Below are 27,922 nucleotides of genomic sequence, written 5' to 3' on the forward strand. Positions count from 1 at the left end.
ATGGCAGGTCGAGCCCAGTAAGAGCAGAGTGCTGCGGGCAGGAATGCCCCAGCCCACCTGGACTGTCCCCTCCCACCCAGTTTAAGCAGTTAACTGGTTAAACAATGTTAACCGGTTAAACAAATGGGATTTTACATCCCTAGTGTATATAAAGGGATCAGTCCCTGAAGCCAGCCTGTCTGGGTGACCAGCTGCCAATACTACAAACAACAAGGTGAGTGAACACTGCAAGAGACACAAGAGCCCCATCAAGAAAAAGAAGATCCAAGTCACATGTGCTATTAACTCATGACTTATGGTCATCCATTGCCTCAGGGCAATGGGACAGGACAAGATTTATGGACTAAAACACTTTAAAAAGATGTGTACAAAATGGAGGTGTATAGAATGTGTGTAGAACAGGGGTATTTCAGTTCTAAAATCATCCTCCAGGAGTATTGGTTTGCACCGACACAACACAGCTCAGCACCTCATGTCTAGACCATCTGGCCAGTGGAACAGCATGAGCAATGGAGGCTAGTGATTGTATCCCATCTGTAGAACTGGATGTTATGAGTTTGTGTATGCATGGTGGACATTTTAGTAAGTAGTGACAGTAAATGAATTCCACCTTCACAAATCAACATGGTATATTGCCTTATCCCCCCAATGAGATTTTGCTACTTCTATTTCTGGAAGCATAGTACTACTTCTGCACTGCAATAGTGTTCTAACATTCCAATGAATTTGTGGCGTATTTGGCACACATGAATGACATTGATGGATGAATCTATGCCCCATCAATATGTATGCTGCACTTCCCCTTCCATCTCACTGGCATAAGCCTCCCTATTAAATTCCATGTTTTTACTTGCACCCGGCCGGGGCTTTGACTTAATGCCACAATTATTTTTTAGACAAAAGTGACATCTAAAAATCAGTCAGACAGCATATACAAGACCCTACATTCAAAAAGAAGCATTTCATAGTCTAAATCATGGAGGCTCTTAAAAATTACATATACACACACAACTATATAAAATTTAGCCCTGAAGAAATCAGCAACATATTTTGTCAATGAGATTTGTATATAGTTTTGTTAAATAGCAACCACTGGAAAATTATTAAACCCAAACATAAAAAAACCCAAGCCTGAGTATTGATTGTGTTAATTCTGGAAAACTAATGAATTTTTATTTGAGACTTAGACACAGTTTTCATTTCACGATAAAGACAAAGTTAATTAATTGTACTTGTGAGCACTTACTTTCCATTGATGACACCATCTGGATTAAGCATAGGGACAATTTTAAAAATATAGCATTCTCGTAAACTCTGGGCAGTAGGATTATTGCTCATAAGATATTCCAAAGTTCCCTTCATAACCCAGCTTGCATTAGTTTCTCCAGGATGCACACGAGCAGATAAAAAAATGTAAGGACGATTCCCTAAAGAGTATTCACAAAAATAATAAGCTGTAATACAAGTAAATTAAAACATCAGTTTGAAAACAATAGTCCGAGTTAACAGTCGGTGGGGCATGTTATTTTTCAAAGTGCGTTCGCATCAATTTTGGATTCTTGATAAATATGACAGGATTTTATGATATTGTTACAGAAGTGTTTTAATGGATTTTAAGTTTAATACAACATGTAAAAACAATATAAACACCATCTGTTAAAGAATTGATAATATGTGATACAAATTGGTAATTTGTGATACAATTTAAATCCCCCCCCCCTTTTTTTTTTTAAAGAAGTGAGAGATTCAGAAAAAAATAGGGTACTTTTGGGGTCATATGGTGGTACCTATACAACATTTATAATATGGATCCATGGAAAAACACACAATATTTTTGTACTACAAAAAATTGCTATCAAATTATGAAAAACACTGAAGTTTGAGAAATTAGGGACTGTCTTGAAATATCAAAGTATAGCATTAAAAAAAAAGTACATTTCTTTAGAAAATATATAGGTCCAAAGTTTACCTTTACAATTCAAACAACAACAAAGGAAAACAGCTCCACTTGATTCTAAACACAAATGCAAGTTATAAATGTGAGTGGACCATGCACTGCTAAACTCCTTAATATCAGGCCAGATCTATACTAGACCTGCCAGTTGGGCTTAAGCTACACAACTCCAGCTACCTTAAGCAGAGCCTGGCAGCATCCCAACAGCAGGCGGCTAATAGGAGAAAATGCTCCCGTTGGCTTCCCTTCCTCCTAGAAAAAGCAAGTGCGCCAAATGCTGGTGGGAGCATCCTGTGAGTTCGATTTAATGAGTCTTACATAAACTTGCTAAAAATCAAACTCCAAAAGATTGATCATGGCAGTGTCGATCTTCCGGAGTGAAGATGAGGCCTCACTGAGTTTTGTCTTGTGTTGCTATTTTTACAGTAATGACCCAGTAAGAATTGCAAACAAAGCATTAACATTTTTAGAAAGAGCTAACATTATATAATTTTAAGTGGATCAATGAGAATTTATACTTACTGAACTGACATATATGTTCATAATAATTGGATTCAGGCATGGATGTGATAGTGACTAAAGGGCAACTGTTCCCAGACAGAGTCTCACAGAGATTATCTTGCCGAAAATAGATCTGTTGCGGGTTGTGCATGGATTCCAGTTTCTGAAGATGCATCTTCATCCCCAAAATGATGAAAAGGTACTTAAGTCCTTCGTAATTTTGTATATGACAAATAAAGATTTATTTAAGTATTTTATTTTTATTGTTCCAGGTATAAAAGATTATTCTCCCATTACTACTTTGGTAATGAAATACCTTTTTAGGCTTCCACTGCATCTACAGCTTCTATGCACCATGCATTCTTTTTTCTTAAACCCATTACATATATTCTAACATACTGATACCTTTCTTATTTTTATGAGAACATTTTATTACTTTTCAACATATACTTTCATTTTTGTTCCCTTTTCATATGTATGAATTAATATTTGAAAACAAGCAATGTTTATGGAAAGAGACATTCTAATATACATAAAATCCAAGTAACTCAGTCCCAGGATTCTCTCACCCTCAAAGTTGAATATGTATATGGATAGTGGTAAGCAAAGTAGCAAACATCATCCTTGTGCGGGAAGCTCACTGTGAATGTAAATGTGTAATAGGATTTTCCTTTCTGACCACCAGCAGCTATTGAACTTCTAGCAAAATGGTTCCTAAAAAGTGAAGTGAAACCAATAAAAAAGTGTTAGAAATTTGTAGATGCTTTTGCTGCATTCAAAGCTATCATTTCTAAACATATAATCAAATCCCCCAGGCTTTAAGAAGTGAGATCACATGATGGTTAACAGAAATATGCTGTTGGGTACACTGCTGCTACTACTGGCAGAGAAACACTGAAGCAGAACGGTGAGATATTGTAACCGGGTTGGAGGGTGAAAACAGACAGCCGTTGTCATCTTTTCTGTTCAAGTGGGGATTCTACAGCTCCTCCCATGAGAGGGTCATTTACAAAGAAGCAGTTTTCCTATTTTATCTTCTAAAATCTTCCCAAGAAACAAAAAGTAAATATTTAGTAATTGGTTCCAGCACAGGATCCAAAATAGAAAGTTAATATTATATGCAAGCTATTAAAAAGCTATTTAATTTAAATTCTTAATAAAAAATATGCTTACGTTTACATACACAAAATATTGAATTGCTACAATTTTGCCAGAAAATCATCAACATTTTAAAAAAACTGTGTCAATGCTATTTTCTAAATCCATTTGTCAAACTTTAACAAAGTAGGTTTTTTTAGTAGAAATATTAAAGTAAAATTACCACATTTTATTGTTTTGCTATTTGTGTAAATTAGATTGCTCTAATCTTCAGCATAACACAGATTTTCTTACCTTCATTTTTATTTGCTATACTTACTTATAGTAACAAATATCTGTGCCAACACGAGCCCAACATGGCCTGGAATTTAATGCCTCCTGTACAGAATACATAAGGGGCTGCATACCTTTAAGAAAAATGCATTAAGTTTTTAATCTTACTGTTATGGAATTTTTGTACAGATAACAAGCAAGGAATTACAGCTGAATACAGTCTCATGTGAGCTCCCTACATTCATTTCACTTTTTATAGACATCTAACCTATCAAGTCCATTATAAAGATTGCATGGCATACCACCTTCTAACAGCCGAGACACAAAGGAAATGAAAAATGACTCAAGATCAGAAAAGTATAAATGAAATATCAGGTCAAAAAGACCAAAATGTAAATTAAAAATAATTCAATGGCTTGAATGGGAACTAAACCAGTAAGATCCTGGATTTAATCATATCTAGCTCACTGTCAATAATAACATTTCATAAAGTCTCAGCCTTCATGTATCTCAGTTCACCCACCTGGAAAACCAGTAAATATCTACAATACCAATGAAAAACAGATACTATAAGCACAGCTTTTCAGGTAAATTAGAAAAATGTTTCTCTTGTCAAACAGTATATATTTTAAAGCACGTTGGCAAACCTGTAGTGTGCAATAGAAGCAGAGTATAAACAGACCAGTTAATACGCAACATGTTAGTGTGCTTTAGAAATCAGTCCCATAGAGTGCATTACTCCACTGAGAAAACCTTCAGGCAGTTTTGACTATCTGGCAACTTATAAAAATCAAAAAGTTTACTACTGGATAATTAGGAAAAGCAGACAGCAGGACTGTGTGTTGATTTGTTAAGAATAGTTCACTTAGCTCTAAGAGGAATTGTATATGTTTCATAGTAAGATTTCAGGGAAAGGATGATGTCTTGTGTTACTAGACGTAGTTTAGAAAAAAAATCCAAGAGCAAGAAGTTTGTGCGGGACACTACATTGCAAAGAACAGTTATTGGTGAGGTAAGACTAGTTACGTAAAGTGATTATCCACAGATTCCAGTCATGGTGACTACTAATTGCCTAGTTTTTTGGAAGTGATCTGTGATTGTAGGACAGCCCTACCCAAACTAGTATCTGACCTGGAAGATCATACCAAGGAAAAGCAAGTGATAAATATATGACTCAAGCTGTTACTGTTCTGTCTCTGATACTTGGACAGTTACTAAGCAGGTCAATGAGGCTGTTAGATGCCTAGTGATCTAGGGGGATCTTTCGTATCCAGATTGTAACAAGTCCTGATATAGATCAAAGCCAAGTTCTTCTCTGGGATGATACAAGCTATCTCTTAAAACTTTCAGAAAGCACCATAAAGAATCTAAGAGTGTAACTGAATGGCCTGGTTCCATCTAAAAATGGCAATGTTCTCACAATATCTAATGTGAAAGTTTCATTTCACCTGGGACAGAACATGGGTTAGGGAAGAAAACTGGGAGGTGACTGACAAGGATGTCAGAAGCTGCCTTGCATTAAAAACTTTGGGTGAGACCTGAGACAGTCCTTGCCCTTGTGAAATACAATATATGGGGGGCTACAGAGCTGCCAGACAGCTGATATCGCAATGCTGCTTCCCAACAGCAACCATCACAAAACTTGCACAGTACTACCCATAATCAGCTGTGGACACAGACCATGGGAAGCTTCAAGTGGTCTGTTAGGCAACAGCCTCCCAGCTTCTGAATGGCTTCCTGGCCCTACATAAACTCAAGAGGTATTTCAGAACACGTCCTGGCACCAGTGTAGATCTCCTAAAACTGACAACCATTCCTGCTCTTTGCCACTGAATTCCTGGCTTTGATCTTAGTTTGGACTTCATCTACGGACCCAGCCACTAAAATCTGACCAACTATGAACCTCGGTACCCATCCTGGCTTGGAATCTAGGGACTCCTCCACTACTCACAGCCCCAGGATTTGGCCCAGCTATGACCCTTGGTCCCGACTGCCCTCACTTGGGGTGGGGGAGGTTGGAGGGATGATATGAAAAAAGACAATGTGTTCCTGTCAAGAGGCAGAATTTGCAGCGATTCCTTGCCAGCTATCCCCTTGTCGGGCTTAGAAATAGACCCAATTATTTAAGGGCAAGTAAACTGTCTAGTACAGTGGTCCCCAATGCGGTGCCCGCGGGTGCCATAGCGCCCACCGGGGCATTTTTGTGCGCCCGCCGTCAACCGGGGCCGGCCCCGCCCCCAGCGCGCGGCGCACTGGAGGCGCCGGCCCCAGGCGCGCGTCACGCACTGGTGCCTGGCGCTCGGGTGGCCCCAGCCCCGGGGCACATGCGGGCACACGGCGCCGGTGACGGCCCCGGGCTCACGGCAAAAGGCGCTCGGGCGGCCCCGGCCCTGGGGCACATGCCGGCACCGGGTACAAGGGCATCCCCGCCCCTGGCGTGCCCCAGGACGCGCGGCCCAACCCCCCGGGCACCTGGCGCGTGAGTGGCCCCACCCCTGGGCGCCCAGGAGCCTCTATAGGTTGGGGACCACTGGTCTAGTATCACTACAATTGGAGCTGCCACAGGAGAAAGGTGTAGAACTGCCAATAGAAGAACATTTTTACCATTTTGTTTTTATGTTGGCCTAGTTAAAGTTTTTCTGCTTTGGAACATGAGGTCATGAACAGTAGATTATAGCTTCTTTTTGAAGAGGTTATCCAGGCAACATTCAAACTATCCAGTGCAAGGATGTCTGGTATTGATACAGGGTCCTGGCTTCATTCTGAGTTCAGTCTGGGCAGGAGTACACAACCAAAAACTGCATAGCCTATGCTATCCTGTCTCCCAATAGTGGACAATACCAGATGCTTCAGAAGATGTGGAGGTGGGATATCCGTTTCAGTAGGACTCATCCTAACCTTTATTAGAGACTGGATCAAGCTTTCAAGCAGAAGGTTTAATATTCCTTCAAAAACAATTTATAGAAAAATTTAAGAGGGTTTAGACATGCATATGGATAAGAATAAAGCGTTATTGCTAAATTTCTGTCCTCAATTTCTTGTGGCAATGAGACCCATATTTTATTTATGGGCTCTGTGAAAACGTATTACTCTGCCATGATTTCAACTATTGAGGGCACATGTATTGTTCTTAGTGAGTTATAAGCAAAATGGAGCCTTCTTGTTTCTGCTTAGGGGTACAGCAGATGCAAAGAAACACTATTCAACTTTCAATTTCATTCCCCAGAGGAATACAGGATGGCTTGACACTGAATTGGACTCGTGGACCTGAAGGGCAGGGTGGGCATCATTCTTTCCCACTGACCTTTACTTTCTACTTTAATCCATGTAACAAGCAGGCTCTTTTAGTATTCAGATCTTTTGAGTAACCGACTATGACTGACATTCAGTAAGGGAGTGCCAACTAAATCTCAAGAGCTTCCTTCACCAGAAAATTTGATGGGATTTTTCTGCTCCTTTCTGATTCAAGAAGTTAGCAAGATAGAGGGAAATCTATCTAGGTCTGATCTTTCACTCCATTACCTTAGACCTTGAACCCAGCTGTCTAACACTGTGGCATCACAAGAACCACAGCACCTTAAGTCTGCCTTAATAGCTGCCACAGAAGCTTGAAATTCCACTACTGGTACAAAGGCACAATAAGGCTGAAAAACAGAGTTGAAAAACTTGTCTTGGATGCCAACAATGCCACTGGAGAGAAAAAAAAAAAACTTATAAAAACCAAACTAACCAGGAAAACGTCCAAAAGGGCAAAAAACACAGACCGACAAAGGAAGTATTCTAAGGCCACTGATCCTTTGGTGGATGGAAGAAAACAGAAATTGGGACTTTTTTTTTTTTTTAAACAAACTTGGATGTCAGAACATAGCTTGGAAAAGCATATGCTCAGTCCCAAACACACACTACTGGCTAGAAATTTCCGATGTCACACAGGAAGTATGAACAAAAGTGGGACGTAAATAAACATTTTTGAAAAGAGAACTTGTAATTTTTCACATTTAAACCTACATTTCATTCTGATCTCCTACGTGGACTAACGGATTACATTTAATTTCTCAGGATCAGGACATCTTCCCTGACACATAAAATCCCCAAATCCAAGAGACTATGCTCGTATTTATTTTCATTTACTAAAACATACAAACACTTTCAAGGCGAGTCTTCAACTCGCAGATTTCATCCTTTTGGTGTCTAAGTAGAATAACTCAGCTTGTCTTTTGCAGCATGTAATAGCATTACCACAATTTTAAGTAGGAGCTTTATACTTCAGCTTTACTCAAAAGTACTTCCTAAAATGGTTTTCCATTTTAAAAGTCATTTTAACCACACACAGACTTTTTAATTGCTTATTTTCTAATGGCATTGTCCCAAATATGAATTTGGTTTGCAATAAGGAAATGAATAGATAGGGGAAGAAATATCCTATTCTGGCTAATCCAGTAGGTCTTCTCACATGCTAACTTTACATCCCTTTTGAGAAAGATGTCTTACCATAATTAAATTGACTGTTCGACTTTTCACAGTTGATGATGTTAAACCTGTAACCAATGCCGGTTCGCATTCCACTGACTTCAAAATAAAACCATTGGTGATAGTGATTGCTGTTTATATCTGAGTTCAGAATTAGATCATACTCGTTTCTGAAGATCAACAAAGAGAAATAAGTCTTCTTAAAATAAGAAATTTGCTGTACATATGCAAAATAAGTAAATGAAAGATATCTTACTTTCTAATTTGAATAACTTTCCGCAGATTTCCAGACTCAAATTTGGAGTTGAACCTCAAGATCTCCGTCTCTTCTGGCACTGAATAACTTAAAGATAAATATCATTGTAAGTGAAAAGGTTGTTTGAAACTCATTTACTGATTCAGATTTTTGATTGGAAATCTATCCAGAATAAATGCATTCAGGATTACAGCCAAAAAAAAGTACATCATTGCCCTGATTAGGCTTTATCACAAACTTCATATTTTATGTACTTTATCAAAATAGTACCCTTAAAAAAGGCAAAAATGGCAATCAAATTAAGATTGTTTTATATGTTGTACCTCCCTGGTCTGGCACCTTCAGGACAGGACCCATCCAGGGAATTTCCCCTGCCACCTGCCTCCCAGCTCAGGGCCTCTCCCTCCAACTGGTTCCACTTGGGCCCCACTGCCACTGGGCTCCACGGCTGCCATGATGAACAGGGGCTCCGCAACTGCCCCACTGCTGCAGCCCCAGGGGCTCTGCGGAGATGGGGCTCATCAGTACAGATTGTGAGGCTCTCCGCTGCTGGACTCCTGACCAGCTTGTACTCTCGGGTGCTGGGGCTCTCTGGTCCACCAGCTCCATGATCCTGTTGGACCAGGAAGCCCTGGATTTAGGAGGATCAACCTATACAACAAGTACAGCCTACCTGGGATTATCGAGGTCATACATGACTCTGTCTATAATATCATTCTGATGAATCAGTCTTTCAATATCTTGGGATATTTTTGTCCTGTAGTAAGAAGAGAATCCGCAGTTAAAGAACATTCTTATAACAGTAATCAGAATGGTACATACCAATTTATGTATTACTCCAAGGCTATAAACAACATATGCAGAAACAGGGCCTGTTTTTCAGTGAGCCCTCCTCCCCAAGATCATTTCCATTTGTACACTTGCTGTGTTCAAACACATGCATACATAGCTGACCAACTCTAGCACTTACATGTGCCAGGGTTGAATATTCATGTTCAAAACCCATTGACTGGATTTAATTTAAGAAATACTAATAATTTGTTTTTATAATTATAATGGAAACTCAAATTACATGATGATCTATAGTATTTGGGTATGAATGCTTAAATCTAGGTAACATTGAAAACAATTCAGTTATAGTTACAGATGTGAATGTGTAACAGGTGATGGTTACCAGGTAATAGCTAACTGTTACCCAGAAGCAGCCCCCCACCAGCTGCTGGGAGCCTACAGCCTCATCCCTTCCAGCAACAGCCCCCCTACAGGCCCCTGTTTAATCAGTTAACTGATTAAACTTGATGTTTAACTGGTTAATCAAATGATGTTTTACATCTTTAATTACAGGAGTAATTTATACAAGTCATTATATAACTGAAATTTAAAGCAATTTAGGTGCTAGACTGGAGTGAGTGGGTTAGTGCTTTAGTCTTTCACTTATGGAGACCCAAATTCATCTAGTGACTGGGTCCCACATGAGAATGAGTTTGGTGGTCTCAGAAATACCTGGTGGCTTTTTACCACATCACAAAAGCACTCTGTAACTGGCAGCATCTGCTCAAAGTAGGCCTTGGATGGGAAAAGCTAGAGAGTATATATTGGCAGAGCTGTGTGGGAAAGTATGCACAGCATTTACAATAAAAACAGAAGGAAGCAGATTAACACTGTAGGGTACTGTACTGCAGTTTGAAAGTGGGGTCTGGCTGGCAATTATCTACCTTTAAAGTACATCTTTGCTCCGGAGGGGAAAGGGCATTTCTTTTCAACCCAAGGCAGTCTAATCACAAGAGTAACCCACCTTAAAGAAATCATAAGCTAAACAAATACCAAGTTACCAATGTAGGAGGAAGGAAGGTCTAGAAGAAAGGCCATGGGAACTTACTTTCTATTCCTGGCTCAGCCAGAGACTTCCTACATTACCTGGGCAAGTCACTTTAATTTACCCTATGCCTCTGTAAACCAGGGATAACCGTTCTCCTACCTCAGCAGTGTTGTCAGAATAAGATCCATTAAAGATACGAGATAATCAGATCTCAGTGACAAGAGACATACATTGAAGTGATAATGGAAATGAATAGGAAAAAACATACAAAAAGGGAAAAGCTGCAGAAGAAAAATAAAGGTCAAAGATTCCAGACATTTTTAAACTACTTTACGGTTTGGGGCTAGAAAAAAGCTAGACGGAGATAGGTTTAAAAACAAAAGAAAAACTGGAGAAGCAAAAAAAGATCTGCAATTCTCGCTCTCTAATAGCAGTAATTATACCAGATTCACACTCTTGGATTTTGGTCTCAAGTAAGAAATCACTCAGAAGCCATCAAACAAAAGAATTTAGAACTTCAGAATCATCATGAGTCTGGTGACTCATGAATCTTGAATGATCATCTCAGGTTCCAATACCTGATCCTTCAAAGGCCCTAAAATGTACAGTAAAAACATACTCCTAAAATCTCAAAGAATAAAAGTGTGGGGATATATCCTATTCAACCAGCAAACTTGAATTACATTTTTCTCATGAGGATTTCTAAGTATCCACAAAAAATTCAGTTAAAAAGCTCAAAGGTCCAACAGCAACAACAAAATCAACTGATCAGTCCTTAGACACATCTGCTTCACAATTCTTCTAAAGTTAAAGACGCATGCTTGAAATCCATGCTGATAATGGGTTCCTTATCCCTTCTTCCTAGAGACCAATAGTATTTTACATCCTCTCTCTCCTTGTTGAGAGGAAAAGGAGCTATTTATATGCCCAGCCCCACTGACAACATGCCTGATTAAAATTCTTGGAAAGCAGCCCAGGCTGCCCTGCTCTCTTTGTCTGGTGAGAAAGAGAGATAAGAGACACAATCCCAGTTTAATCCCTTTGTACAATGAAAAGAGGAGAGTTTAGCCTTTTCTACTCTTAAAATTCCAGTCTTGGGTCCTGAACACCAACAGCACCTTGGGCTTCTTTCATAAGCTTCCAATTGCATCACAAGAGCCACTTCCTCTTCCCCAGCAGTCCCGTCTCTTATCCTACAATGAGATCTTTACTACAACACCATGGAAACAGTGCTCCCCTCAAAGGCTTACATTAGGAGTAAAATTTTCAAAAATATTTAATTCCCCACAGAAAATTATGCCTAAGCCACTATGTCAGTTTTGTAAATTGTGCCCTAGCCATTTGCTACACATTTTCGATTTGTAGCTGTAAACTTGGATTCCTGTAGAAACTGAATTTCACTTTAAAATAGATTTTCTTACAATAAACCCATCTCTTAGTGGCAATCAGTTATCTGCACCTGCAGATCTCTTAGAATGCTGTGCTTATAAAATGAAGGCAGAAGTTCAGATGGGTTCACATTAAATTTCAGCTGGTTCCACAGGAGAAGTACAAATGTAAAACAACATTTTGACTGTAAAAATACCTCTCCTTCAATTCCAGTACCTTAAAGTAAATCAAACAAAGTTCTGAGACTAAAAGCAGGTTTACACATGCCAGCCACAAGTTTAAAAGAAAATACACATTCACCTGTAAAAAGGGAAGTCATCTTGGTGCCTTAACCAATTCACACATACAATAAGCACTACAAAGATGACAATTTAATCTTTAATGAAAAGATCTCTCTATGCATAAAATTACCCAATAGTATTCTGGGAAGACTGCAAGATGATTGAGGTATTGAAAAGATCAGTGAAGAATTGTAAAAGAGGATAGTAAAACTGACCAATGACATGAACACAGATACGTGTAATTAGGTCAGGGATGAGCAATAATTTTTGAAGTGGCCTCAGACTGCACCGGAAGGGGCAGGGCCTCAGGCACAAGGGGCAGGGCCAGGTCACTTCTGTGCTTCCTTGCCCACAGCCCCGATTGGTCTGGTGGGGGGAGAGAGGGGGGAATGCATGAAGTCTGTGTCCCTGCCCCCCTTCCAGAGAAGAGCTGTTCTGAACAGCTGGTCGTTCCCTCTAGGTGCCTGTGCCCTTGGAAGTGGGAGGAGACTTCACACACTCCTCCGCCAGGTCAGTCAGAGGTTGGGGGCGAGAGTCTCACTCTCTGCCCTCTGGTGCAGTGCTTAGAGTCAACCGACAGGGTTGACTAAGCGTTGCACGCTCCCTTGTCCATAGGCTCTGATTGGCCTGGGGGTGGGGAAGCAGGAGGATCAACCCGCTTGGCAGGCTGAATGCAGCCCACGGAGGCCCTCTCCTTCCTCCCACAAATTAGGCGATAAGCTCTGTTCTTGCAAAAAAAAAAAAAAAAATTGAATCCATGCAAGTTCACTGGTTTTATCAAGTTCTAAATTCTTGTGTTTGATAAACACATTTCCTAATCACAGGATGAAATCCATTAATCTTTTATAATACATTGCTTAAACTTTAGAAAACTTCAACTTTTACTGCTTACACGTTTCACTTATCTCCACATTAAGTTTTAAAGGCATCATTTCTCATTTCATAAAAACTTTTGGTAGTTTAATGTTTAGATAGCTTTAATTATAGAAAGCGACATCAAAATCCTCACAACAGAACTTCAAGTTCTTCCCTTAATTAACATTTTGTATAATCTGTTTTGCCTTCAGAATAGTTTTCCATGAAAATGTTTGAGATAAGATTACAAAGGTAATAATTTTATGCATTAAATATGAATTTCTCATTTGTATTATTCCTGCAACAATTGCTCTTTCATAGAAAGATATCAACTCACCTCTGCACACCATATGGTCTTTCTAAGATAGGCTCCTTAAATGAAGGTGGAATGTGGCCAAAGTAATCTGGGTAAGCCACTTCTGAATATTCAGGGACAGACTTAGTGTTTTTTACAATCTCAATATAAAGATCAGGGTCATGGAGTGGCAATATATCAGGCACCTCAAGCATAACTTGCTCTCCTGATGAATGTGAGCTGGAATCATCCTCTTCCTCAGGATCAACACCTGTGAAGCACAGCTTTCCTAACTGGACAGATCGTCCTTCAAACAGAACACTTCCGCAAGATGAAATATGCTGGCAAGGTTTATTGCAAGTAAACGAGGTAAGGCTACTTTTGCTTTCTTTCTTCATTACGCACCCTGTACTGTAATACTGTTCATTTTTTGAAGTATTCTGCAAAGTTATCCTGTCCAGACCTTTCACTATTTCATAGCTTAGGCACTGGCATGATGAAAGCAGTTTCCTTTGATCCCTTCGCTGCTGTAAACTATTGTCTTTGTTGCTGTCTCTCTTTGGTAGATCCAAAAAAGCTGGTCTTGTATTACACTCCTCTGTTAGTAATCGATTGCTCTCTTTCATAGTCATTCCCTTGACTGAGTGATTTGCTTCTATAGACTGCTCCTCTCCTGCCGTAGGAACAACAATAGGTCCACTTAAATTTGCATCAGATGCAAAAGGCTTTGGTTCCTTGGAGACTAAGTCATAGTCCTTTACAAAGGAAGAACATGATTAGGAAACAATGTTTCATGTTTTAAAAGTTGGTTTGTATTCACTTATAAAAGGACACTTGTCCTTTGAATAATTTTTAGTGTCAACAAAAACAAGAATATTTTTTAGTAAGATACTTATAATAAATGTACTCTTAAAAAATGTACTCTTAAAAATTTGCCTGTTTATTAAAAAAAATGTAGCTACAGAAATTGTGAAAGTTAACCTTTTCCAAAGAAAAATGCCAAACCGCAACCTTAAAAACACCATTCTTCAGTGACTTCACAAAACTTAAGTAATTTTTTAAATTGTGCCATTAAATTTAAAAAAGGTATGCAGCATTTAACATAGCAGATATGATTTTGTTGACATAGGGACTACACAGACTTATCAACATCTTTGTCCTCATTAAAAACAAACCCATTCCACCTGGTCAAGTTTTACCCATTTCATTTCTAGTGTTCCCAATATTAAGATGTTAAAAAAAAAAAAAAATAAAATGTCTCTCTCTCAAGTTTTGACCTTTTCATAGTTCTTTTCATTGTGCAGATTCAGAAGTCCCCTGCAGTATGAAGTCTAAATAAATAATAATAATAATAATAATAATAATAATAATAACAACAACAACAACAACTCTTATGCTTTTCATCTTTAGATAGCAAAATGCTTCACAAAGATGATTAATCATCATTATCCCTATTTAAAGATGGGGACAATAAAGCACTGAGATAAAGTAATTTGCCCAAGGTTCTAGAGCAAGCCAACAACAAAGCCGGGGGGAAAAAAACCCCAAAACACCACACGTCTCCTTTTCTGCCAATTCAACAGTAAGTCAAAGTCACCGAGGAAAGTTTGTACAATCTCCAAGTAGTCAAACAAAAAGTAGCTATGAGATGTCATTTTATGACAAAGATATTCACTGTTTCAAACATAAGTCTCTGTGTGTGCACAGACAGAAGGACAGCGCTATATTACAGATTCCAACACCAGAAGGGACCACTATGATCACTAAGTCTGACCACCTTCATTTTCACTCAGTCCCTAGAACTTCCCCACAAGAAGTCCTATCAGAACTGGAGCACATTTTCAGAAAAAAAAATTTAATCTCTACTCAGAAGTTGCCAGTGACGGAGAATCCACAACAACTCTTGCTTAATTGTTCCAATGATTAATTGTAAGTTATTATAAAATATGTGCGCCCTATTTCTAGTATAATTATTTAGCTTCCACTTCCAGGCATAGAATCTTGTTGTATCTTTGTCTGCTAGACCGAGGATCCCATTAGCTAATCAAGTCGCTTGGTAAGCTCAGAGAGCTGGTAGGTAAGGTCCCATGGGAAGCAAGATTAAGAGGAAAAACAACTGAAGAGACTTGGCGTTTTTTCATAGGGACATTATTCCGCTGTGTAGGAAAGATAGAAAATACGGCAAAAGACTTCCTTGGCTTAACCAGGAGATCTTGCATAATCTAAAAATCAAGAAGGAGTCTCATACAAAAATGAAAACTTGGACAAAATACAAAGGATGAATATAGGCTAACAATACAGGAATGCAGGGACAAGATTAGAAAGGCAAAGGCACAAAACGAGCTCAAACGAGCTACAGGCATAAATGGAAACAAGACAACATTCTATAAATATATTAGAAGAAAGAGGAAGACCAAGGACAGAGTAGTCCCACTGCTTGGTGAGGAGGGAGAAACAGTAACAGGAAACTTGGAAATGGGAGAGATGCTTACTGATTTCTTTGTTTCAGTCTTCCCCTAGAAGTCTGATAAAGGAATGCCTAACATAGTGAATGCTAGTGGGAAGGAGGTAGATTTAGAAGGTAAAATAAAAAAGAAGTTAAAAATCACTTAGAAAACTTAGATGTTGCAAGTTATCAGAGCTTGATGAAATGCATCCTAGAATACTCAAGGAGCTCATAGAGGAGGTATCTGAGCCTTTAGCTATCATCTTTGGCAAATCATGGAAGACAGGAGAGATTCCAAAAGACTGGAAAAGGTCAACTATAGTGCCCATCTATAAAAAGGGAAATAAGAACTACCCAGGAAACTACAGTCCAGTCAGTTTAACTTCTGTGCCAGGAAAGATAATGGAGCAAATAATTAAGGAAATCATCTGCAAATACTTGGAAGATAATAAGGTGATAGGGAACAGCTAGCATGGATTTGTAAAGAACAAATCATGTCAAACCAATCTGATAACTTTCTTGGATAGAACAACAAGTCTTGTGCATAAGGGAGAAGCGGTGGACGTGGTATACCTAGACTTTAGTGGCATTTGATACCATCTCGCATGATCATCTTCTCAAACAAGACGAATACAACTTAAATGGGGCTACTATAAGGTGGGTGCATAACTGGCTGGATAATAACTACTCTCTGAGAGTGGTTAACGGTTCACAATCCTGCTGGAAAGGTATAAGAAGTGGGATTCTGCAGGGGTCTGTTTTGGGACTGGTTCTGTTCAATATCTTCATCAACGATTTAGATATTGGCATAGCGAGTACGCTTATTAAATTTGCAGACGATACCAAGATGGGAGGGGTTGCAACTGCTTTGGAGGATAGGGTCATAATTCAAAATCATCTGGACAAACTGAAGAAATGGTCTAAGAAACAGGATGAAGCTTAATAAGGACAAATGCAAAGTGCTCCACTTAGGAAGGAACAATCAGTTTCACACAAAGAATGGGAAGCGACTGTCTAGGAAGAAGTACTGCAGAAAGGAATCTAGGGGTTATAGTGGATCACAAGCTATATGTGAGTCAACAGTGTGACACTGTTGCAAACAAAAAAAGCAAACATGATTCTGGGATGCATTAACAGGTGTGTTGTGAGCAAGACACAAGAAGTCATTCTTCCACTCTACTCTGCGCTGATTAGGCCTCATTTGGAGTAGTGTGTCCAGTTCTGGGCACCACATTTCAAGAAATATGTGGAGAAATTGGAGAAGGTCCAGAGAAGAGCAACAAGAATGATTAAAGGTCTAGAGACCATGACCTATGAAGGAAGACTGAAAAAACTGGGCTTGTTTAGCTTGGAAAAGAGAAGATTGAGGGGGGACATGATAGCAGTTTTCAGGTATCTAAAAGGGTATCATAAGGAGGAGGGAGAAAACATGTTCATCTTGGCCTCTGAAGATAGAACAAGAAGCAATGGACTTAAACTGCAGCAAGGGAGGTTTATGTTGCAAATTAGGAAAAAGTTCGTAACTGTCAGGGTGGTTAAACACTGGAATAAATTGCCCAGAGAGGTTGTGGAATCTCCATCTCTGAAGATATTTAAGAGTAGGTTAGATACATGTCTATCAGGGATGGTCTTGACAGTACTCGGTTCTGCCATGAGGGCAGGGGACTGGACTCAATGTCCTCTCAAGGTCCCTTCCAGGCCTAGTATTCTATGATTAACAGATCTTTGTTAAACTAAATAGACTGGGCTTGAATCTTATCACTAAGTAGAGCTATCAGTGTTTTCCAATTACTTCATCATTCTTGTAATCCCTCTCATGAGCCCTATCCAATTTATCAACATTTTTCTTCAACTGTGATCACTGAACTAGACAGTATTCCAGCAGCGGTTGCACTAGTGCCAAATACTGAGGTAAATAGCTCAAGCTTCTCCTGTTCATGCATTGAAGGATCACAATAGCCCTTTTGGCCACAGTGGTATACCGAGAGCTCACGTGCAGCCGATTACATACTATGACTCCCATGTCTTTTTCAGAGTGAGTACTGTGCAGCATACAAGTTCCCATTCTGTAAGTAGAGCCTATGTTATTTGTTCCTTACATATGGCCATAATAAAATGTATATTGTTTGCTTCCACACAGCTTACCCAACAACCCACAGTAACTGTGACCTGTCCTCTTCAATATTAACCATACAAATATTGAGGGTACCAGCAAACTTTCAATGTTGATTTTTTATTTTCAAGAGATTGTATGAGTTTACAAATACCAAAAAGGTCCTACTTTTGTGAACATGGTAAATTCTTCCTCTCATTAGTTCCTGGAAGATGAACACCGATTTATAATCTTAAACACAAAAACTTTTATTGCTTGCTTCACTAGGTAAGCTGAAAAAAACCATAATCGTGACAAGCTCACTAACATATACTATGGTATACTATGCAAAATGATTTAAAGTGTTATTCTGAAGTTCAAGCCATTTCTTTAATTACTGCATCTCAATTTTTATTTTATTTGTAAACTAAAATTTGTTACTGATTATACAAATAGCTGATACCACAATAAAATTACCAAAAAGAACCCACACAGTTACACATAAAATGCAATGCTTGAAGTACTGTTCTCTTCTGAAAAGTGAGTATATAAAAAGCACCTTAGAGACTAACAAAAGTGTAGACAGTATCATGAGCTTAGGACACCTCCTTACATAACAGATCTGCTGCTATTTCAAACACTCTTTATAAGTTATGCCAAAAATAGATTTTACTGTTTTCTCTTGTGATAACACAGCCATCACTGCTAAAAAAGAGAATGACCTATTCTGTGGAAGGTATCCTATTCTGTGTACACCAAAAGGTTTCTTTACTAGTATTTCAAATTAGGTACAACTGTGCAAAACTACTGCAAGTGATAAGTTTGCAGAGGCAATACGAAAGGTGACAAAAAGACAACTTTAAAAGACAACTGGAGAGATAAACATGGCATCTAGTTTCTAGTTCACAGATCATTGCTTCAATTACAGCCTACAGATTTATCATCATTATGCATGTTGAAAAAGAGGGGGAAACATTCAACCTGTGCTGTGAGTGAAGTTGACTTCAAAAAGGCAAGGAGTAAGAAAAATTACTTTTATTTGTAAACTAAGTATGTTTGTTCTCAGGTTGGAGAACAGCATTTCCATGACAGAGTTTTTACAGTTATGGTTCAGAACAGGGCTACAGTTTACAAACATTTTCATTTAAAATCATGAACACTCCTTAATACTACCTGTTAAATCAATTACTTGAGCCCTTATTGACTTTAGGCTTCTTGTGATCATTGTCCTTTTAGAACAGCCAACATCAACTAGTGCTAAAAGCTAATACACCTTGTTATTTAAAAAATTAAAATATATAATGTATGATGAAATATAGTATTCATTTCCATATATTCCATGTTTTCACATGCTCATAGAGTTCCATACGTGGATTCCATCTACAAATTATTTCCCTTCCTCCTACCACTTTTCACACCCACCTCCAATCCAAGTGTGATCAAGACACTATGGGCCTTTTTTTTAATTACAAATGTAGGCATGTGGTTACATTTTCTAGAAAAATTATTCCCTCACAATGACTACAGCTGAATGTAGCTCTTTGGTGTGCAAGGAAGATGTACCCCATTGAGGGCTATGATCAAATTTAAAAAGAATGAGTGGGAAGTCAGTTATGAACTGTTAGAAACTGAATATTCAACATATGCAAACAGTAGTCAACATGCTTTACCTGAAAATCATCTGCAAGTTCTGGAAAAAATTGTTCATACATTTTTAGTTCTTCTATAGGCCTTCCCAACTCTTGCCTTGGTTTCAATTTGTTAATATCAGTCTCTATATCATCGTTCTGCAAGAGCAACAGGAAATGTCAACAACACAGATATTAAGGAACTGCTCAACTAATTACAAAGGAACTTCAATCTAAAAGAGTTATATATTAAACATTGTCAAAAATAACTCTCATTAGCCACATACAAGCATATCAACTTGATCTGTCCGAAGAAAACCTTGTTCATGGATATATCACCAATGTGTCTCAAATTTTCCTGCCTGTATGAAAATCAATTATGCACTGATCTCTTGTAATACCTGTGTGTAATCTACTGCTCAGATGAAGTCATCCAAGATGAGTACAATTACATGGACTGTGGATAGGGATAGAGATTGTGCAGGGAGAATTCAATGAGTTGAGTGCAGATTGGATATAAAATCATGTACAGACAGTCCCCGGGTTACGTACAAGATAGGGACTGTAGGTTTGTTCTTAAGTTGAATCTGTATGTAAGTCGGAACTGGCCTCCAGATTCAGCCACTGCTGAAACTGATCAGTTTCAACAGCGGCTGAATCTGGACGCCAGTTCTGACTTACATACAGATTCAACTTACCCGTATATACTCGAGTATAAGCCGACCCGAATATAAGCCGAGGCACCTAATTTTACCGCAAAGAACTGGGAAAAAATATTGACTCGAGTATAAGCCTAGGATAGGAAATGAGGCAGCTACTGGTAAATGTAAAAAATGAAGATAGATACCAATAAAATTACATGAATATTTATTTCAAAGAAAAACAATAACCTAGCTCTGTAAGTGGAAAAGGGGGGTCAACAAAAACAATATGGTATCAAAAATACCGTAACTTTAAAAGTACAACAACCTTAGCTCAATCAGCAACCAAGCTAACACACAAGAGCTAAAATCCTTCAAAACTGGAGTTCTCCTCCTCATCATCTGTATGTCCAAACAGAGCTTCAGCTGGTGTGAGGTTATCCCATACCTCTTTTCCTCAGATGTCCCGGCTTCCTAGCTGTTTTCGTGTTTTTAGCTGAGGGAAACTTGCAGATGGCAACTCCCTCTCCACATATACCATTCCCCCGACACAGAGGATAAAATATTTCCACAATCCCTAGGCAGATCCTGCTTTCCATAAGGATTTTATCCTTTCCATTCAGGCCCCTTACCTTATCTCTTCTCTTCAGCCTGCGCCGAGCCGCGCTTCTGCCTCTGGACCCGCCCCCTGCCCACAGCATAGTGACAAGCCAATCACTGGCAGTCACTGTGCAGCCAACAAGCCTATGTATGTGCTCTGTTCATCGCACATACATAGAGCTTTCAGACCTCAGAAATTGACACGAGATACTTTGATGATGAATTTACAGCGCAGTCCATAACAATAACACCTCCTGACAGATACGACAACCTGGATGCCTTAGAACCTGACCAGCGTACTCACTTTCCTCAGTTCTCGAGACGCTGACTCGAGTATAAGCCGAGGGGGGCATTTTTCAGCACAAAAAATGTGCTGAAAAACACGGCTTATACTCGAGTATATACGGTAAGAACCCCAGGCATCCCCAAGTCAGCTGCTGCTGAAACTGATCAGCGGCTGATTCCAGGAAGCCCCGGGGCAGAGGCTTCCTGTAGTCAGCCACTGGTCAGTTTCAGCAGCGGCTGACTTGGGGACTCCTGGGGTAGAGCAGCTGGGGTGCTGCCGGGTTGGTCCAGTAGCGCGAAGGAGCGGTGCTGCGGGACCAACTGGCAGCGCCCCACCTGCTCTACCAAAGGCCCGGGGCTTTGCTCCACATCTCCCTGGTCTGCTGAGGGGGGGCCACTAGCTGCCCCCTCCCCTCCCCCAGCAGACCAGGGACACGGGGAGCCAAGCCGCAGCGGTGGCGGAGTCCCGCGCCTCCCCGGCTTTGCTCCAGGTGTCCCTGGTCTGCTGGAGTCGGTCCCCAGCAGACCAGAGGCACCGGGAGCAAAGCGGCAGCAGCGGCGGAGTCCCGCGCCTCTGAGGCTTTGCCAGAGCAAAGCCTCAGAGGCGCGGGACCCCTCCGCCTCCCCGGCTTTGCTCCAGGTGTCCCTGGTCTGCTGGAGACGGTCCCCAGCAGACCAGGGGCACCCGGAGCAGCTTTTCTCGCCCCAGAGGTCGAGGTGGCGGGACCGCTGCGCTCTGGGCGGTCCCGCTGCCCGCGAGCTCTGGGGCGAGAAAGCCCCATTCGTAAGTGCGGATCCGACATAAGTCGGATCCGCGTAACTCGGGGACTGCCTGTAACTACTTACTCCCCTTGCTTTAACAACTTGCATTAGTATGGCTTACAGCTTCCTTTTAAAAACAAAAACCTCCCATTCGTCTCAAAGTTGAATAAAGTTTTGGTATACAAATTTCCCAGGACACTATCAGTACAGATGTACATTATACCCTGTAAAAGCGACGAAGAGTCCTGTGGCACCATGTGTCATGCATCTGACGAAGTGGGTCTTTGCCCACGAAAGCTTATGCTCCTACACTTCAGTTAGTCTATAAGGTGCCACAGGACTCTTCGTCGCTTTTGAAGATTCAGACTAACACGGCTACCCCTCTGATACATTAAACCCTGTGTAAGGACTCATGCAGGCATTGTGGCTGTTCAGGGAGGAATGCAAAAAGTGCAGACAAAGCAATACTTCAGAGGGAATATTTTAAATGTTTCTGCTACAAAAGCATTTTGGTAAACAAAACTGTTTGCAAACTCAACTGCTCTCAAAGAGTGTCAACAACTGGAGATATTAAATTACTGACCTGTGAAAATATTTTAGATCTACCTTAAGGTTGAATTAAGATACCTATAAAAGATTTTTTTTTCCAGAGGCTGTAAGGAGGTAAGAGGCCCAACTTGCATTCACTTTCAATGGACTTTTGGCAAACATCTCAATCATCTACATTAGGCCCCTTTGGAAATTCCAGCTGGACTCTCTACTGATATCTCCTTAATAATTGAACACAGAGTTATAGGTATGGCAAAAGTGAGCTTTTTCAAGTAATGAAAAATATATTAATGGTATAAATCTCGTCCCTTAGATTGGATCTAGTACTGACCTTAAAGAGCTGGTCCTTGTCATCTTCATTTTCAATTTCGCTTTCTGTTTCAATGTCATCGTTGTCATCACTTTCATCTACTACGTCATCCACTATGATATAAAATGTTCTATAAGTAAGGCAAATGTATGTTTTCTACAGCATGTAAATCCCTGAAAAAAATCTTTCATCTGTAAAACTGTCACTTACCAACTGAAATCTGTCACCACCACACCAATTAAACATCTGTGAAACCATGTGAATGATCAATTACTGCCAGATTTAATTAGAGAAGGAATGCTCAGCTGACAATACTGCAGGTCTATTAAATTTCTATCCAGTAAGAACACAAACTGTTTTCCCCACTTAATAAAAACATTCACCATATACACTGAAAACCAACTCCTCAGGACTGAGCCTTCTCTAGTCACCATGTCATCTCCGCCCCCAAACAGGGCTGAGGAATTTAAGTTGCCTTTCTGGCCACTTTGCATTGCTAGAATTTGGACTGGATCTGACTCCAGTAATATGAAGGAAATATTTAACATTTTTCATTTCCGTGAAAAATAAGCTAAGCACATTAAGTTGTTTGCATGATACAGTTCAGGGACATTGGGCTAAAATTGTTATTGGCATGATTAGGCATACTCCAGTGGCTTCCATTCATTTGTACTTCATGACACTGTTGGTGAATTTAGCCTATTACAGATCATGGAAGATATTCCAAAAATTCAAATGGATTTTGTGCAGGAATTTAGCAGATTTTTATTTAAAAGATCACTTAGGCTTTCATTCTATAGATTGATTTCTTAATGCAAGCAGTGTTAATACCTATTTGGAAGGAAGTAAATACAGGCCATAGTCACACCTGTGCAGACCAAAAATTGTTGGCAGCCTGTACGTATATAGTGCAGCAGACAATTTCACACTACATTCAAAAGCCCAGACCTACCAACGTGCTGAAAGGGGATCTATATTAATTCACTTCTCCCTAGTAAGCCCAAGCTCTAAAGGGCTAGATAAACAACCAACATGTGCAAATCTGATCCATCTAGCACAGAAGGGTGTTAGATACACACGCAAGCCAACATATATACCTTCAGGAGGCAAACTGTACAGCTGAGCCACAGGACCACTAGTAGGAATAACTGGTAGTTGGAAATGAAAAGCACTTTTAATAGTTGGTAGTGGGAGACGATTTTTTGGAAAACATTTTCTCATTATTAGACTCGATGTATTGACTAGAGGATCAAGAGTTCTCACTGCAAGGCAATCCTGTTGCAAAAAAGAATGAAAACAATGAAATGCAAACTACACAACTGTTTAGAAAACTACATCATTGCATGCAGAACATAAAAAAAAAAAAGACTAGAATGTTTTAGATTATATTACCATTAAAATCTTGAATACGTGAATTTAATATAGAAGACATCACTGAGTTTTTATGACAGCTTGAATAAGCGGAATATAAAATAACTTTTGCCTACTCCGTTTAACTGACAACTGTGGATTTTCCTCTAACTCTGCTACACTTTGAGCTCCAAAGAGAATACTCTTCCAGATCGTAGAAATCTCTGATAGTAGCTTAAATTACTGACTAAAAATATAAAACACTTTGATCACATTGGTTTGGCAAAAACTGGAGAAAGGCAAAGAATGAGGCAAAGCACAAACGTGCTACCACCACCCAGAACAAGACCATGGCAATGATGCACTCCCTTAATATTGGATTTCTGATTTACATCTTAGGATACAAAGTAGAAGTCACAGGGAGATCTTTAGCATTCAACTAGAAATGGAAACAACCCATTTACAGAAGGGCCTCACACAAGGAGAACAATGAAACGTCCTACAGTTCACAAAATTGGCGGTATACCAGCCTTAACATCTATAATTCTGCACAGGGAATTTGTTAAAGTCCTTCCCCATAACCTGTGGTGGAGCAATGTACAAGATGTTCTATTGCATAAGAAACACTTCTTTTGAAGGGTGGAATGTTAAAACATTTAGCCAATGAAGGTTCTGATTAGCTTAATATTTACAAGTGTTTTGTAAATGGTTACACACTGGTGTAAAAAGCACCAAACATTTTCAACATGAAATAGTTGTTTACAATTTACACTAACATTTCAGTGATGGAAAACAATTTAGCTGTTTTGTACTTTTGATCTTGAAAGTTAGCAACTACTAACAAAACGTCATGTGCAATCATAGCAAAAAAAAGGAATTAAACTCACTTGGGACGTGTGGTAAAGAACTTTCATCCCATTGTCATCAATAAATGCTTTCCTTCCTAACTTGATATTTGTAACGCTTTTAATGCACTGTAAGATCCCTTTACGGATCAGCATATGTCTGTGGCGACTATCATGACGGTGCCAATCTACATAAATTGTTAACAGCACATGGACATATCCTCTGTCGACTGCTCTCCTGGCATTCGTTTCTGAAGAAAAGAAGTAAAAGATCGTTAAAGCACATAACCTACCTCTTGTTTCCATTAATCACCACTACTTTTAGATCAAGTTTAAAAGCTACCAACCTCAGTTGTTTCTCTTATTATGGAATCATATGGTGACAAGCACTCCAGTTATCTATAATATAATTTCTGTTTCCTTCACTGAGGTACATTCAGCAAGTTCCAGAAAGTTCCTACATTTTCTAGACACACCCATGCATGCTTGGTTATTGCTTTTTGTATCAAGACCCAAAGTTTGTAGCTAAAACATTATGAAAATAAAAACCACATACTTAAGTTGGCTAAAGAAATTACGTTCAATCAGTACTTTTATCTGACCCACTTCTTCAGTGTGATTGAACAGAGCATGTTAGGAAAGCTCAAATTTCTTAGATGTGCTAAGCCTTGCAATTTAAACTGATGTAATGGTGACAGGCAGCACTCGAGTAGGAATTTTGCATTAATGTTTCCTTTTTAACTTAAGAACGTATAAACTGATGGGAAAAAAATTACTGTTTGATCCAATAGAACATTCAGTGGAAAAAACAACTGATAACTTTAGGCTATTTAGAACGTAATAAAAAACCCAGTTCAAAAATAAAATCGGTTTGAAGAGTAAGCTAAATGTGCTAAAGAAAAATGGTATGGTTTTATACAGCTCAAATTTGAAATGGAAATTAGCAAGCAATAAAAGCAAATGTGACACTTTTGAAAAACAATGACACTATTTTGTAAGGATTTTTGCTATGAATACAATATATTTCTGAGAGTGATACAACTGAAGTACCATGCAGAAATTCTTTTCATGACTTGTATTTAACAGAACAGGGTAAGAAAGTACTAAAATACTAATGCATCCTCCTCCTCCTCCTAACCTTTTTACACATTTGAAAACTTGTATCCTTCCCACTCCGCCTCCTCTCTTCTCCTCTCACCCCCAGCTTCTTTTCTCTGAACTAAACCATTTTTCCCCATCTTTCCTCAGGGAACATGCTTTCTAAATCTTTTATCATTTCTATTGTTCGTCTATGAACTTACTCCAATTTGTCCACATCTTTCCCAAACTGTGGTGCTCAGAAATGAACACAGTTGACCTGATCTGGCCTTATCAACGCTGAGGTGAGTTGGAAGGATTACTTCTAGTGTCTTCCTTACAACATCCCTACTAATACAAACTAGAATGATGTTCACCTTTTTGCAACAATATTACATTTAGTCTGTGATTCCCTATAACCCCAAATTAGTTTTCCCCAGTACTCCTTAGGCAGTCATTTCCCATTTTGTATTTCTACAATTGAGTATTCGTTCTTAAAAAGTACTACTTTGCATTAGGGATATTAACTATTGGGTATCTGTGTAAATGTGGACATTTCAAGCTGTTACATGTTGACATGTGGGGGGCAGGTGGGAGCCAGTGCTTATGGGGAGCTGGCTTAAGCTGGCTCCTGTCTGGCCCTGCTGCCTCTTCTAGGGGCAGTAGGGGAGACAGGCAGCTCTGTGGGAGCAGATCTACGTGGGAAGCCAGCTCTATCAGAGACAGCAGCGCCGGGGCGGGGGCCGCCATGCGAGTCTGTGCTTGCAGGCAGTCTGCTTTAAAGCTCGCTCCCCCTGAGCATCAGCTCCCACCTACCTTCCACAGGTCACGGACATCTCTACCTTGCATTTGTCCTGATAGGATGAAATTCAATTTCAAGCCATTTTTCTGCACTTGCTCCAGATCCTTTTTAATGCTACTCCTGTTCTCCAAAGTGCTTGTAACACCCACTCTCCCTGCAACCCACAGAACTTGAAGTGTGTTCTATGCTACGATCCAAAATTACTTATGATATTAAATAGATCTAGACCTCATACAGATCCCTTCAGGATCTTTCTTGATATACCCTTGCAGCCATTGGTAAGTGTCTGGAAAACCATTCTCATTCACCTACCTTACAGTAAGTTCATCTAGGCTATATTTCCCTAGTTTGCTTATAAGGTCATTTCGGATAATATCAAAAGGACCTTCTGCTGCCAACCTATCCCCCAAAAGGATATTAGGTTGGTTTGACAGGATTTGTTCTGGACTAATCCATGTAGATTCTTATTTATAATCTCATCTAGGTCAGTGGTCACCAACCAACAGATCAGGATCCACTGGTAAATCCTGGAACCTCAGTCTTGGCCAGGAAATGATCAGGTGCCAGCACTTCAGCTGCTTCTCCAGACATTGCCACACTTCCCCTGTCCTGTGCTTTGGAGCTACCCTCCCCGTGCTTCCTTCTTGCTGTGCATGGTGTGGGAGGTAGAGAAGTAGGGGGCTGGTGCCCCCTTACCTCCCTTCCTGTATCCTATCTCCATAGACTGAGCAGGGTCATGGCCACAAAGAAGGGATGGGGCAAGGATATCTGTATGGGGAAATCCTGGATTGACTTACATTCAACAAGCGATTTTGTGCTTAAAAAGGTTGGAGGCCACTGATTGAAGTGCTTACAAACTGATTATTTGCACCACGATGCCCAGAAAGATTAAAAAAAAAGTTAAGTTGACTGGTCTATATTTCCCTCGGTTGTCATTCTTCTGTAATTATTGAAAGGTGCTATATTTGCCCTTTTCTAGTATTCTGGGACTTCTCCCATTCTCCAACAGTTCTAAAAAATAAATCACTAATAAGCCAGCTAGCTCCTTAACTAGTCTGGCATGTATTTCATCATGTCCTGCCAGTCTGAAGACATCCAATTGAAGTAATTTTTGCTTGCTCTTTCTCTATTTTAGCCTCAGATGCTACCCCATTTACACCAGTGTTCACTATATGAATTGTCCAATCACTGCTAACCTTTTTGATGCAAGCTGAAGCAAAAGAGGCATTTAACACTTTGGCCATTGCTGCGTTTTTCAGTCTACTCTTTCCTACCTCATTAAGCAATGGTGTATCCAATCCTTGATCTTCATCTTGCTTCCAAAATATTTGTAAAAATATCTTC

General features: G+C 39.6%; 1 protein-coding gene across 7 annotated transcripts in view; it reads right to left on the bottom strand.

Moving 5' to 3' along the window:
* The window catches only part of AGTPBP1 (ATP/GTP binding carboxypeptidase 1), a 140,908-nt gene that overhangs the window by 33,107 nt on the left and 79,879 nt on the right, over positions 1–27,922 (bottom strand). For all 7 annotated transcript variants that reach the window (XM_006135883.5, XM_006135884.5, XM_006135885.5 and 4 more), the window contains 12 exons: positions 24,742–24,950; positions 23,602–23,779; positions 22,526–22,617; positions 19,400–19,516; positions 13,234–13,946; positions 9,226–9,309; positions 8,553–8,639; positions 8,318–8,466; positions 3,873–3,960; positions 3,025–3,169; positions 2,477–2,630; positions 1,247–1,427 (listed from right to left, as the gene is read on the bottom strand). In XM_006135883.5, coding sequence (XP_006135945.1) covers positions 1,247–1,427; positions 2,477–2,630; positions 3,025–3,169; positions 3,873–3,960; positions 8,318–8,466; positions 8,553–8,639; positions 9,226–9,309; positions 13,234–13,946; positions 19,400–19,516; positions 22,526–22,617; positions 23,602–23,779; positions 24,742–24,950 — 2,197 coding nt within the window. The remainder of the gene's footprint in view (positions 1–1,246; positions 1,428–2,476; positions 2,631–3,024; positions 3,170–3,872; positions 3,961–8,317; positions 8,467–8,552; positions 8,640–9,225; positions 9,310–13,233; positions 13,947–19,399; positions 19,517–22,525; positions 22,618–23,601; positions 23,780–24,741; positions 24,951–27,922) is intronic.

The sequence above is a fragment of the Pelodiscus sinensis genome, chromosome 6, assembly GCF_052426305.1.
Source record: "Pelodiscus sinensis isolate ZL-2025 chromosome 6, ASM5242630v1, whole genome shotgun sequence".
Classification (NCBI taxonomy): Eukaryota; Metazoa; Chordata; order Testudines; family Trionychidae; genus Pelodiscus; species Pelodiscus sinensis.